Here is a 15,364-nt window from a genome sequence, read left to right on the forward strand (position 1 = left end):
TCAGACTGGAGGCCTGTGACCAGTCAAGTGCCACAAGGATCGGTGCTGGTCCCTCTACTTTTTGTTATTTACATAAATGATTTGGATGCAAGCATAAGAGGTATAGTTAGTAAGTTTGTAGATGACACCAAAATTGGAGGTGTAGTGGACAGCAAAGAAGGTTATCTCAGATTACAACAGGATCTGGACAAGGTGGGCCAATGGGCCGAGAAGTGGCAGATGGAGTTTAATTCAGATAAATGCGAGGTGCTGCATTTTGGAAAAACAAATCTTAGCAGGACTTATACACTTAATGATAAGGTCCTAGGGAGTGTTGCTGAGTAGGAGTGCAGGTTCATAACTCCTTGAAAGTGGAGTCACAGGTAGACAGGATAGTGAAGAAGGCATTTGGTATGCTTTCCTTTATTGGTCAGAGTATTAAGTACAGGAGTTGGGAGGTCATGTTGCAGCTGTACAAGACATTGATTAGGCCACTGTTGGAATATTGCGTGCAATTCTGGTCTCCTTCCTATCAGTAAGATGTTGTGAAACTTGAAAGTGTTCAGAAAAGATTTACAAGGATGTTGCCAGGTTTGGAGGCTTTGAGCTATAGGGAGAGGCTGAATAGGCTGGGGCTATTTTCCCTGGAGTGTCCAAGGCTAAGAGGTGATCTTAGAGGTTTACAAAATTATGAGGGGCATGGATAGGGTAAATAGACAAGGTATTTTCCCTGGGGTCGGGGAGTCCAGAACTAGAGGGCATAGGTTTAGGGTGAGAGGGGAAAGATATAAAAGAGACCTAAGGGGCAACATTTTCACACAGAGGGTGGTACGTATATGGAATGAGCTGCCAGAGGATGTGGTGGAGGCTGGTACAATTACAACACTTAAAAGGCATTTGGATGGGTATATGAACAGGAAGGGTTTGGAGGGATATGGGCCGAGTGCTGGCAGGTGGGACTAGATTGGGTTGGGTTATATGGTCGGCATGGACGGGTTAGACCGAAGGGTCTGTTCCATGCTGTACATCTCTATGACTCTATGTGAGCTACGAGAGAGTAGTGCCAGACTTACTTATGCCCGAGCTCATGTGCAATGGTGAACGCAAGCGGGAGTCCCGAATCCTCGCTGATACTGCAGCTCCTGTGGGGCTGACACATCCCGGAAACATGCGACAATCCCAGAGTCTCACATGGACGGTTCATTCCAGCACAGATATCCTTCCTTGTCAACACAAAAGAAACAATATTGAAACCATGCTTCATGTAGGGGTGAACACTACAGAAGCTCAGACTGAAGTGACTTGAACAACAGATTCAGTCAGAAAAGGATTCCCTTATTTTGCACCAACTCATCGACCTTCACCTCCAATCCTGCTCTTTTGTCAACAATTAAGCAGCAGGTCTCGAGTACCCACCAGCGACGCTTCCTTGTAATGTGACCCATAAACCATGAGCTGTGCCTAAAGAGCCAAGATTCCCTATCATCACTCACAAATCATGTCTCACTGTAAAAGTATCTCAGTGTACACTGGACGCTCATCCTGCTTAATCTCTGTCATGTATTTCAATACACATTAGAACCAAAAACAACTTCTAACATTTAAAAATTCAAAACAATAATTCCGTAATGCAAATAAATTCCACCACTAATCTCTACAACCTTCACTATGTGAGCACTACGTTGCAATCGTTGGGAAAGTGGCACATTCACAGTGTCGTAGAGTTGTTGGATGTAGACGGTGGGATTTGTTTTAAACTAACTTCAGCTGCTTCCTCTACTTATTCCTATTTCAGACATCACCCCTTTAAAGTGCTTCAAGGCATATTTCTACATATGGGATGCTTTATGGAATTTAGCTATAATGTCCCAGCAGATTATTGGAACACAGAAATAAAAAAGTGATAAAACCTCTCAAAAATAACACTGTGAGCTTTCTATACATTTTCATCATCTGCTTCAGGCATTAATTAATTCCTTAGTCAATAATTCCAATGGATCAACCCTTTCCTATTAACTCCCACTGGACAAAATTCCCATGGTTTTGACTTTCACTCATCACTCCCAGTTTGATAGAATTCCTGTTTTCCTAAAGCCCAGTATATATTAGTGAGACTGCTTCTGCACTGGGTTCTGAATCAAAGCATTAGTAGTTTTAATGCTGAATAGTTGAAATACGATGCAGGTTCTGTCAACAGTATTTTGAGAGAGCATGATGATTTATAAACACCCAACAAAATTTTGTGTATTTATCCTTAGCCTCAAAATTTCTCATTGGGATTGGATTGTTGAATAAATGATTAAAACGGATTGTGCGTTGAACGATTGTTACCTGCCCACAGCTTTAATAATTTGTTTTTGGAATTCTTGGCAAATCGACGCTGAATCTATTGCAAGAGCAATACTGATGTTGATGCTTGCTACACCCACAATATCAACAAAACTCACGGAGCCTGGCACTGAAAAGTGAGAGACTTCGTAATCAATCTGTTCAGATGCATTCTGGAGCAGTGAGTATTGAACCTGATCTCCTGGTCTAGAGGCAGGGACATAATCACTGCACCACAGGAGATAAGGGTTATCAACAAATAAACCCATTGCCCTATCAGTGTTTTTTAAATTCATCCATTGGATTTGAGTGTCATTGGCTAGGTAAGCATTTATTGCCCATTACCAAGAGTGAACTGTATTGCTGTGGTAAAAACAATGACTGCAGATGCTGGAAACCAGATACTGCATTAGTGGTGCTGGAAGAGCACAGCAGTTCAGGCAGCATCCAAGGAACAGCGAAATCGACGTTTCGGGCAAAAGCCCTTCATCAGGAATAAAGGCAGAGAGCCTGATGCGTGGAGAGATAAGCTAGAAGAGAGTAGGGGTGGGGAGAAAGTAGCATAGAGTACAATAGGTGAGTGGGGGAGGGGATGAAGGTGATAGGTCAGGGAGGAGAGGGTGGAGTGGATAGGTGGAAAAGGAGATAGGCAGGTCGGACAAGTCCGGACAAGTCATGGGGACAGTGCTGAGCTGGAAGATTGGAACTAGGGTGAGGTAGGGGAAGGGGAAATGAGGAAACTGTTGAAGTCCACATTGATGTCCTGGGGTTGAAGTGTTCCGAGGCGGAAGATGAGGCGTTCTTCTTCCAGGCATCTGGTGGTGAGGGAGTGGCGGTGAAGGAGGCCCAGGACCTCCATGTCCTCGGCAGAGTGAGAGGGGAAGTTGAAATGTTGGGCCATAGGGCAGTGTGTTTGATTGGTGCGGGTGTCCCAGAGATGTCCCTAAAGCGCTCTGCTAGGAGGTGCCCAGTCTCCCCAATGTAGAGGAGACCACATTGGGAGCAACGGATACAATAAATGATATTAGTGGATGTGCAGGTAAAACTTTGATGGAGGTGTAATGTTCCTTTAGGGCCTTGGATAGAGGTGAGGGAGGAGGTGTGGGCACAGGTTTTACAGTTCCTGCGGTGGCAGGGGAAGGTACCAGGATGGGAGGGTGGGTTGTAGGGGGGGCGTGGACCTGACCAGGTGGGTCTGGAGTCACATGTAGATCAGACTAGTTAAAGATAGCAGATTGTCGTCCCTGAAGGGTATCAGTGAAGCATTTAGGATTTGCAGCAATCAGACTATGGTATAGAATATCCTTTATTGCCATATGTACTCCAGCACACGAGTACAGTGAAAAGCTTTTACCACAGCTGCCTCTAATGGCGCCATCTTAGTTGAAAATACCTAGGTCCAAATCTTGGATACGAAAGAGGAATAAAAGGAAAAGTAGTAGCACCACTTACAGTTTCTCAAAAAATATGTTAGAACTAAGGTAGTTATAACATAGTTAAAGGATTGACATTACAGTCGGGTAAAGAGTTTCAAATAGCAGCAGCTCTGCATGTGGTCTGACTGCCTCCACCAGGCCCCAGTCCAACACTGTCCTCCTCTGTTCCAGCCTCCAGTCCGCTACACACCAGCCCTCAGCTGCACCAAGGTACGTTGCGTTGCTCTGGGACTCGGGTTTCAGGCTAATTAATTTTTCTCCCCTCACCCCACTCCTCCATTTCATTTTTTAAAAAGAAATCAAATTTCACCATCTATTCTGATGGGATTTGAACCCATGTTCCCAGAGCATTAGCTCTCCTTTCTAGATTACTGATCCTGTGACAGCACCACTGCACCATCAGTTATCCCTCAACACCTACCTTTCCGGGTGGAGGTTATAAAGAGTAAGGAAGGGACTGGAATATGTGGATGAAAGAGGCAAAAGAATAATTAAACCCATTGGATTCATGGAGCTGGATCCAGTATCCTAGACTCATGTTCTGGTTCACTTGCTATGTCTGACAGAGTGGAGTGCAGAAGCAACAGTGTAGGATCAGAGGCAGAAATCAATCCCTGAGCCAGGCTCACCCAACAGCAACCACCATCTCACTGTCTGAGATGTAACTGGTTCAGCAATATTTCCCGTGTGGGGATTAGCGATGAAAATCTCTTTTGGTATCACAGTTATTCTAAAGATTATTTATTTTATTCAACATATTGTCACTGCTAACTACCACCCTGGAAGAAAATGTTATGACACTGTTAAGAATGTCAAAGAGAAACAGTACAATAAATAGAGATTTGTGTGAAATATTATCTGCAGGGCAAGTTCTGGACAGTGTAAAAAAAATCAGCACAGGTAACAGATCACACCAGGTTAGAGCTGGAAAGGCAGAAAGACAAGGAAAAACGAGTGTAATTGTCAGTGCAGTACACTGTAAATCGAGCTCCATCTCCTTACCGGGTCAGCAGAAGCGCCACATCGTGGTGGATGGGGTGATTGTCTCCCTTTGTATTGATTTTCTTCTGCCATTTGCAGAAGTTCATCAGCGTGTTGTCAGCGTGATGCGTTATCTTGAGGTCCTCCTGAGACAGTAATTAAAAAGCTTTAATGTCCAAATGTGACAAGGCCACTGGCCACAATCGATTCCAGGATCAGTGTTAACATCCGCTTCTGAAAGTCACTCCGCCTCAGAGACTGGAAAGGCTGGATTTGTTCTTTGAGCAGAGAAGGTTATGGGGATATTTCATCGAGGTGTTGAAAATCAGAGGAATTTTAATGAGCGTTTTGAGGGAGAAATTATTTTCACTAGCTGCAGGGTCAGTAACCAGGGGAAACAAATTTAAGTCATCTGGCAAAAGAGCCAGAAGGGAGATGAGGAAATATTTTTTCAAAGAAATGTGTTACTATAATCTGGAAGATTGTAGCTACAGGTCATCGCTGGGAGAGTGTCAGTGGATACAAGAAGTCAGTATATAGCAGGGGTCCCTTCACATGACCCAGGATTTATAGACCCTTTCCCTTTCAGCAGTGTGTTGGTATTTACTGGGGTCGCTGAGGGGAGAGTGGGGAGAAGGGGAGTGGGGAGCTGGTTGGTGTTAGGATTTACACAGGATCCGGGTGGATCAGAATATATCCCTTACAGATCACCTCTGCCAGTCGGTCTGGCTAGGCCATGTGGGGCACTACAGCTGAGAGCTTCTACACACACAGTCGTGCTCAGTAGCTTACAGTTGTGTGACCCCCCTGAATCCCCAGTAACAATGTCAGCTAGATGACAATGAATCCATTAAACTGAACATGACACTTGCCGTGTCCTAGAGTCAGAGATCAGCGAATCTGTGACAATCTCTGAAATAAATTGCAACAATTAACAAAGGCCTTTGGAACTTCACTTTGAAGTCATACTGAACGCTCTCCAGCAAAGTTTTAGAAACTACTGGCCTTTGCCTCCTGTTTGCCAACATGTTACTTTTATCTTCAGTACTGTAACCAAGTGCTTTCATGTTAATTTGAAGAGGGGAAAAGCAAAAATGAATAAATGGCCTCCTTTGAATGTTAAGCCTTACAGTAAGGGTGAACAAAGTGCCTCAAATGTTTGCAACAAACACAAAGGAACTGTTTCCATTGATAGATGTGAAGATGACTCACAAGCGTTTTATTAAACAGCGTTTGGCAGTAAAGCCACATTAATAGTTACCAGGACTGATGGCCAAATATCGGTCAAGGGCAGGGTTTTAAGGAGTGACCCAAAGGGAGGAAGAGGTGAAGGGAGGTCATCACAGACTTCAGGCCCAGACAGAATTATTGAATCATAGCATACAGTGCAAAAAGAGGCCATTCAGCCCATCACGCCTGCACACCCTCTTTAAATAAGCACTAGCACCTAGTGCCAATTTCCTGCTGTTTCCCCAAACCCTTGCACATTATTTTTATCCAAATGATCATCAACTGATGTCTTGAATGCCTCAGTTGAACCTGCCTCCAGCATGTTTCTAGGCAACTCAAGGCATGGCTGCCAATGATGCATTAAACTAGGAGTGTGCATGAAGCCAAAGTTGAAGGAGTGTGTAGATCATGGAAGGCTACAGGAGGTTATAGGGACAGCAGAAAGGAAGTCATACAGGGATCTGAAAACAAGGAAAAGAACTTTAAAATCAAAGTTCTGCTTGACTAAGAACCACTGTAGGTCAGTGAGAGTTGCTGTGAATGAGGACATTGCTGTAAGGAACTGACAGGATCAGGAGCAATATGGCTTCACACCCTGGCTGATTTTTACTCTTCATTGAGGTTAATATTGAGTGGGATTAAAACAGCAATTACACCAAAATCCTGCCAGAGCTGTTAAGATTAAAATCACCCTCAATTCATTGAGATCAATGACTCTCATCAAAACTCTGTTGCATAACATAATGGTTCTGAAAAGGTTAATGTTGAAGACTGCATTAAACTCCACCCAAACTGATAGTGTCATTAGGGAGTTGGTTGGGAAAAGGCTGAATAACTTCTAATCTCGAGAAAGCCACCCTTGTCACCTTGGCCTCCTCAAAGCCTTTGTAACAATATCTACCTTAGCTTTTTACACTATCCATTCATGAGACATGGGTGTTGCTTGCTTGACTAGTGTTTATTGCCCATCCTTAGTTAACCTGGAGAAGATGGGGGTGAACAGCTGCAGTCCGTGTGCTGTGGGTTGACCCACAATACCACTAGGTAGAGAATTCCAGGATTTTGACCCAGTTACTGGGAAGGAATGGCTGATCAAGTTCTTATGGGGACTTTCATTTAAAATTGAGAGGCTAAGGTAATTCTTCTCTCAGAAGTCATTGAATGTTTGGATATTTCAGAGAATGGTGGAGAATAGATTACTGAAAGTATTTAAAGAGAGAGTCGATAGATTATTGAAATATCATGGATCTGAGAGCCAAGAGGAACTGGCATTAAAGAGGGGCAGATCAGCCATGATCTTGTTATATAGTGGGGCATGCTTGAAGGGCCAAATGGCCTATTCCTGTTCCTTTTCCTCAAGTACTTGTGCAAGTCGGGTTGCTGTGTGACATGGAGGGACCTTCCTAGCAGGGGTGTCCCAACACATCTACTGCCTTTGTCCTTTTAGGAGGTTGAGGTAATGTTCTCAGAGGAGCCTTGGTGAATTTCTGCAGAGCGTCTTGTAGATTGTACATGCTGCTGTGACTGAGCATCTGTGGTGGAGGGAGTGCATGCTGAAGGTGGCAGACAAAATGCCATTCAAGCATTTGTCTTGAGAGACAAAGTTACTCCTTTATCTTGCATCTGATACAATTGTGCAATAAACTACAACTTGTTTAAGACAAGAACCTCTTTTCGTTAGAGCATCAGGTGAATTCTCTTTAACACTTCAGATCAAAGAGACCCTGTGGACCTAGCCAGAATAAGGGAATGATGTCAGCAATCTTCCCAGTCAGCTGTTGGCACTATAAGCTCATGTAATATGTTGCCAGCGGTGACTGTCTGAATATTCAACTGAGCTGCATATTTAAAGAAAAACATCAATTCCTTTAAGAAATGTAAAATATTGCAGATGCTAAAAATCTGAAACAAACACAGAGAATGCTGAAGAAACTCTGCAGCTCTGGTGGTATCTAACAGAGAGGGAAACAGATGTAACAATTCGAGTCAGTATGAGCCTACTTCAGAATCTTCCATTCCCAACTTGAAACATCAACACTATTCCTCTCTCTGCACAGATGCTGCCAGACCTGCTGAGTTTCTCCAGCATTCTCTGTGTTTCAGAAGTTATACTGAACGTGTACAAAACAATGGGTCAGCCTCAGCTGGAGGATTGTGTCGAGTTCTGGGTGCACACTTCAAGAAGGGTATGAAGGTCATTGAGCCATTGAATCATAAAGCACAGAAACAGACCCTGCAGTCCAACTCATCCATGCCAACCAAGTTTCCCAAACTAAACTAGTCCCACTTGCCTACATTTGGCCCACATCCCTCTAAACCTTTCCTATTCATGGACTTATTCAGATGTCTTTTAAATGTTGTAACTGTACTTGCATCCATCACTTCATCTGACAGTTCATTCCACACATGAACCTCGTGTCCTTCCTAAATCTTTTACCTCTGACCTTAAAACTATGCCCCCTAGTTTTCAACTCACTCATCCTAGGCAAAAGGCCTTTTCTACTCACCTTATCTATGCTCCTCATGAATTTATAAATCACTGTAAAGTCACTCTTCAACCTCCAGTGAAAAAAGTCCCAGCTTTTCCAGCCTCTCCTTGTGACTCAAACCTTCCATTCCCAGCAACATCCTGGCAAACCTTTTCTGAACCCTCTCCAATTTAATAACATCCGTCCTATAACAGGGCGCCCAGAACTGGACACGGTACTCCAGAAGAGGCCTCACCAATGTCCCACACAACCTCAACATAACATCCCAGTTCTGAGCAATGAAGGAAAGTGTGCTGGATACCTCCTTAATTCTGTGTACATGAGATGCAAACTTCAAAGATTTATGTAGCTGAACCTCCAAGTCTCTCTGTTCTACAACACTACCCAGCACCCTACCATTAATTGAATATGTCCTGCCCTGATTTAGTTTATCAAATTGCAACACCTGCATTTATTCAAATTAGACTCCATCTGCCACTCCTCAGCCCATTGACCTTGCACCAGACAGAAACGCAAGAACAAGTCCCAGGACGAGGAACTTCCTGTCTGAGAACAGATTGGTGAGGATGGAACTTTTGCTCTTTGAGAAGAAACTTAGAGGATATCTGATTAACATATTCAAAACCATGAGGGGTACGGACACAGTAAATAGAGACAAAATATTCCCATTCAGAAAGGATCAGGAATGAGGGATTTTGAGTAGTTAGTAAAAAATACCAAAAGTGAAAGGGGTAGTATCCTTTTTGACATCATGAGTGATGGGCTCCAGAGCACACTGTCTGAGATCGTAGGCTCAATAGAGCAAGTCAAAAGGGAATTGGACGGTTATTTGAAAAGGAACAAATTGTATGGTTTCAGGAAGATGACAGAGAATGGCACATTTGGAGAGTTGGTGCAGTCATGATGGGATGAATGGCCTCCATCTGCACTGGAACAATTCTGAGGACTGTTCTCCTGATTCAATCCAATGTTGTTTCTCACCTCATCTTCCTCCAACAGCACAAGACGAACGATAACAATGTTCACAGAGTTCCCAATACTGGCATCACGGAACAGCCCTGCGACCTGCAGAAATAAATGCAGATATTGAGCTGGTGAGAGGAGTAAGCAGAAACATGTGGTGTTTCTACAAAAGTAAAGTTGCCACAGAGCTGCTCTCTATGAGATAGAGAGGGGTGTGGTGGTGGTTTAACCCGAGGATCACCACAGCTCAGGTGGGCGGAGTAGTTGAGAAGATAAATCCTTCGTGATAGCCTCCGCTATGCAGGAATTGAACCCACAGTATTAGATTAGATTAGATTACTTATAGTGTGGAAACAGGCCCTTCGGCCCAACAAGTCCACACCGACCCACCAAAGCGCAACCCACCCATACCCCTACACTTACCCCTTACCTAACACTACGGGCAATTTAGCATGGCCAATTCACCTGACCCGCACATCTTTGGACTGTGGGAGGAAACCGGAGCACCCGGAGGAAACCCACGCAGACACAGGGAGAACGTGCAAACTCCACACAGCCAGTCGCCTGAGTCGGGAATTGAACCCAGGTCTCAGGCGCTGTGAGGCAGCAGTGCTAACCACTGTGCCACGGTGCCGCCCAAGCGTCACTCTACATTGTAAATCAGCTATCCAGTCAACTGAGCTAACCTATGTCTACAATGAGCTAACCTCTATAACAAGAAAAATTAACATTGATACAGCAGCTTTATTGGAGTGAGATACCCAAAGTTACTTCACCAGAATGTTATCAGACAAAGCTTGGGACTGAGTCACATAAATGATTGGATTTTTCAGGATGTAATATTGCCTTCAAAAGGTGGTCAAGGATACCTCCCAAGGAGGAATGGCTGCCCCTTTCAATCATTTGGCCATTAAATTGCCAGAGGCAGGATTCCTGCTGACAGCACCTGGGAGGAGCGGTGGCCAATGTTGGAAGTGCCCAATGGAGATTATCACTGGGAATCAGGCAGTAAGCTAATTGGGAGGGATTTCACCAGAGTCAGGGCTGGGGAGATCACTTGTTGGACTTTACAAGACACTGCTAGTGAGAGGAACATAAAATCCAGTCCAAAGGAGATATTAATGAGAAGATAAAAAGGAGATTTTAAAAGCTTGGCGAATGAGATGAGCTTTAAGGAGTGCCTTACGTAGAGAGCTACATGGAGAGGCCTAGTGAGGGAATTCCAGGGTTTAGGGATGGAAAAAAATGAAGACCATCAAAGGAATACCATCGATTCAGGAGGCAGACTGACCATCACCTCCTCAACCTCACAGAGGGATGTGCAGTAAAGACTGGTGAACAAATTTAAAAACATAAATGGCCAAAGAGTTGAGTTTCCAGCTCCATATCTAATTGATAGTAAAATTTGGATGACCTCATTACAACTCCCATCCCCTTGGGTATTGGGATGGAAGCAGCCAATCAGCAAATTGGGGTGGAGACAATGGAAAAGCAACGTTACTCTTTCACAATCGCAGGTAACACTGTCGTTAAGTGGCAATTCAGTTTCCTTATCGGAATAAAAGTGCAGGTGAAAACATTTACAAGGATGTTGCCAGGGTTGGAGGATTTGAGCTGTATGGAGAGGCTGAACAGGCTGGGGCTGTTTTCCCTGGAGCATCGGAGGCTGAGGGGTGACCTTATAGAGGTTTATAAAATCATGAGGGGCATGGATAGGGTAAATAGACAAAGGCTCTTCCCTGAGGCGGGGGAGTTCAGAACTAGAGGGCTTGGGATTAAGGCGAGAGGGGAAAGACATAAAAGAGATCTGAGGGGCAACTTTTTCATGCAGAGGGTGGTATGTGTCTGGAATGAGCTACCAGAGGAAGTGGTGGAGGCTGGTACAATTGCAACATTTAAAAGGCATCTGGATGGGTATATAAATAGGAATGGCTTGGAGGGATATGTGCCGGGTACTGGCAAGTGGGACTAGATTAGGTTGGGATATCTGGATGGCACGGACGAGTTGGGCTGAAGGGTCTGTTTCCGTGGTGTACATCTCTATGACTCTAAGACTTAAACTTGACTCGGGCCCTTTGCACAGCCAATCTCATTCCCCAGTTCCCTGAGAGAAGGAATAACAAAGATCTTCATAATCGCTCATGTCAGTTACCAAATACCTACCCTCACTCTGACCATCTCAGTATTCAAATTCAGACTGCTGCTTTATCTGTTCTCAGAACAACAGGAAACATCTGGCTTCCTAGAACACTTGGTTACCTCTGGCTCTATATATCCTTTAAAAATATTTCTTCTGAGATATTTTTCCAGCTTTGCAACAAAGACGGGTGACACAATACTAGCTGGTTTTGACCATTGCTCAGAGTTCAGCTTTAATTTGGCAGTTGTCAAAGTTGATTCCTCACCTTGGAGACAGTGCAGAAGAGAGTTAGAATAATAGAATCTCTACAGCGTGGAAGCAGGCCACTCAGCCCATTGAGTCCACACTGACCCTCCTAAGAGCATCCCACCCAGAGCCACCAGATTCTTGTATTCCCCATGACTAACCCTCCTAGCTTGCACATCCCTGGACACAGTATGAAATTCAGCATGGTCAATCCACCCTAAACTGCACATCTTTGAACTGGGGGAGGAAACCGGAGCACCCTGAAGAAAGCGGTGCAGACAACATGCAGACTCCACACAGACAGTCGCCCGCGGCTGGAATCGAACCCACGTCCCTGATGCTGTGATGCAGCAGTGCTCACCACTGAGCCATTCTGCCACCAATGGAATATCATTTTCACTAGAACGATACCATGGACAAGGGGCTTCAGTTCCTTAGAGAAACTTGAGGCACAGAGATTTGAAGGTCCAGGGGAAGGTTTAATGGAAGCATTCCAAATTACAAAGGGGTTTTTGATGGCATAAGTAAGGAGAAAGTTTCCAGCAGCGGAAGGATCAGTAAGCGGCAAACACCGAGTCTGGAAAAGTGGCCGAAAGAAAAATGGCGGAGATAAAGAGAACACATTTTCTTCAGCAATTTGTTAGAATCCTGAATGCACTGTGACTTGCAATGGTGACTTTTGACAGGGAACTGAATAAATATTGAAAAAGAACACTTTGTAGTGTTTTGGGGAAAGAGCCAGGGTGTGGAATTATAGAGTCATAGAGATGTACAGCATGGAAACAGACCCTTCGGTCCTACCTGTCCACGCTGACCAGATATCCCAACCCAATCTAGTCCCACCAACCAGCACCTGGCCCACATCCTTCCAAACCCTTCTTATTCATATACCCATCCAAATGCCTGTTAAATGTTGCAATTGTACCAGCCTCCACCACTTCCTCTGGCAGCTCATTCCACACTCGTACCACCCCTTAGGTCTCTTTTATATCTTTCCCCTCTCACCCTAAACCTATGCCCTCTCGTTCTGGACTCCCCCACTCCAGGGAAAAGACTTTGTCTATTTATCCTATCCATGCTCCTCATAATTTTGTAAATCTCTATAAGGTCATCCCTCAGCCTCCGATGCTCCCGGGAAAACAGCTCCAACCTGTTAAGCCTCTCCCTATAGCTCAAACCCTCCAACCCTGGTAACATTCTTGTAAATATTTTCTGAACCCTTTCAAGTTTCACATCTTTCCGATAGGAAGGAGACCAGAATTGCACACAATATTCCAACAGTGGCCTAACCAATGTCCTGTACAGCCGCAACATGACCACATCTTTCAAAGGGTCAGCATAAATGGACTGAATGGCCTCCTTGTAAGGTGGAAGCTTTCATGAGTGTCAGTGGTTGAGCTGATAAACAATGTGTTTATGATTCTCACTCAGGGTCAGTGATGGGAACAAATAACATTGAAAGCTGCACATTGCTGAAACATCAATGAAGGACAGGAACAATACTGTCCTGGAGACACTCATTGTCAAGGCTCATAGGAGAGGGATGGTGCATGGGAAAGGATTGGAATTGGTGTCAATAGAAACAAGAGAGAAGCACTGGTCGCTGTAAAACGGAGCTGATACACTGATACATAGTCAATACTCTTCCAAGCATGCAGATGGGCCCTTTTGTTGGAATAAGGTACAGGGAGCCTGGCTGTGTATCTATTTCCTAGCAGTGCTTCATTCTGTCACTGGGTAAAGAAAATCCTTTCTTCAGATTGCCTCTTTTATGTCCGAAGAGCATCTCAAAGTGCTTTACACCCCCTGAATATTTTTCAACTGTTGTCACTGTTGTAACATGGGAAAATCAGCAATCAATTTATTCACAGCAAGCTCCCACAAACAGCAATATGATGATGACCAGGTATTCAATGAACACTTTAACACAAAATTTCCAAATTAGACAATGGGCATCTGTCGTGGTTTAGTTGGTAGAACTCTAAGCTCTTAATCAGAGGTTTGCAGAGAGTTGTCCAGGCTGATGTTTCCACTGAGGGAGTGCTGCACTGTTGGAAGACCATGTTTTGGAAGCAACTTTACTCAGGTAGATGTAGAAAATATTGTTAGACTGTGCTGAGGAGCAACCCAGTTTCCTCACAGTCCATTTAGCTCTCTCTTGACTGAACTAACTTTCATTAGAAAACTGATAACTCAGCGAAAAGCCAAACATCTTGTGTGGGCCATAAATCCCAAAATGTCCAGTTGATGCTTTAAATTGCTTTTGTTGCAAATATCTCCTGAATTATTATGTGCTGTCACAGCAACACTCAGCTGCCCAAAGCCTGTGGGACTGAGCTCATGGGTTAGAGTGTTTCTTGATAAATATATGACAGCTAATATTAGGGTTTTGATTTCCAAGTGATGAGAAAAGATAAACGTTATTCAATTTCCAATCTCAGAATAGGAATTTGGTGTAACTCAGTTGGTGGTATCCTCAGGTCAAGGGCCAAAAGGCTATTGATTCAGTTCCCACTCCTGTGACTGGAATGTGTAATCCAGGCTGACATTCCGAATGCAGTATAGAGGGAGTACGGTATTGTCTGGGGCACAGCTTTCAGACTAAGCTGTTAAAACCAGCTCTTGTTTGCCCTTTCAGATAATGTAAAAAGAATCAGATTTGTGACAACACTTCCAAACTTGTGCTTGGTTTCAGAGTGGATCTGGGGAACCCTACAGAATACTTAGCTCTCAAGTTGTACCATCAAAACAAATTATCTGGGGATTGATTGCACTGCTGTTTGAGGAAGCTTTAGAATCATTGAATCCCTGCAGTGTTGGCAGAGGCCATTCAGCCCATTGAGTTTGCACTGAGTATCCCACTCAGACCCACCCCATCCCTGCAATTTCCATGGCAAGTCCGCCTAGCCTGCACATCCCTGGACACTATGGGCTATTTCCCATGGCCAATCCACCCTAATCTGCACATCCCTGGACACTATGGGCTATTTCCCATGGCCAATCCACCCTAATCTGCACATCCCTGGATTGTGGGAGGAAACCAGAGCACCCGAGAGAGACAGGGAGAATGTGCAACTCCCACACAAACAAGTCACCCAAGGCTGGAATCAAACTCAGGTCCCTGGCACTGGGAAGAAGCAGTGCTAAACAGAATGACACCATGCTGCCCAAATGGAGCAGTTGAATAAATATGAGTTGCTCACCATGTTCATCACGGTGAGGACGTACGCTTCAATGTTCTCACTGCCGTGCTGCTCCACCATTTTAGAATCGGCCACTACCAGAGTTTCCACCCATTTCTCCTTGCTGATCGAGCGCTGTTTGATGCGTCTCCTTCGCTGTTTCTTTTTTTCCCACTTTTCCCGTTTCTTTTCCAAGTACTGCAGGTTCTTCATGGAATCTAAACATTGGATGAAAAGGAAGAGAATTTTAGTGGAGCCAAAGCTGTTCCTCAGTAGGAATGGAGTTAATCAAGGCACAGAGCAGGAGGCTATTCATCTCCTTGAGTCTGTTCCACCATTTAATAATATTCTATCAGCTTCCTGTTCCCATCTTCCCCTGAGAACCTCTGA

General features: G+C 44.4%; 1 protein-coding gene across 2 annotated transcripts in view; it reads right to left on the bottom strand.

The window, feature by feature from the left end:
- LOC132834415 (A disintegrin and metalloproteinase with thrombospondin motifs 7) overlaps positions 1–15,364 on the bottom strand; it is a 182,272-nt gene that overhangs the window by 127,905 nt on the left and 39,003 nt on the right. For both annotated transcript variants that reach the window (XM_060853335.1, XM_060853334.1), the window contains exons 4-7: positions 14,996–15,192; positions 9,425–9,508; positions 4,746–4,870; positions 1,053–1,202 (exon numbers count right to left, since the gene is read on the bottom strand). In XM_060853335.1, coding sequence (XP_060709318.1) covers positions 1,053–1,202; positions 4,746–4,870; positions 9,425–9,508; positions 14,996–15,192 — 556 coding nt within the window. The remainder of the gene's footprint in view (positions 1–1,052; positions 1,203–4,745; positions 4,871–9,424; positions 9,509–14,995; positions 15,193–15,364) is intronic.

The sequence above is a fragment of the Hemiscyllium ocellatum genome, chromosome 39, assembly GCF_020745735.1.
Source record: "Hemiscyllium ocellatum isolate sHemOce1 chromosome 39, sHemOce1.pat.X.cur, whole genome shotgun sequence".
Lineage (NCBI taxonomy): Eukaryota > Metazoa > Chordata > Chondrichthyes > Orectolobiformes > Hemiscylliidae > Hemiscyllium > Hemiscyllium ocellatum.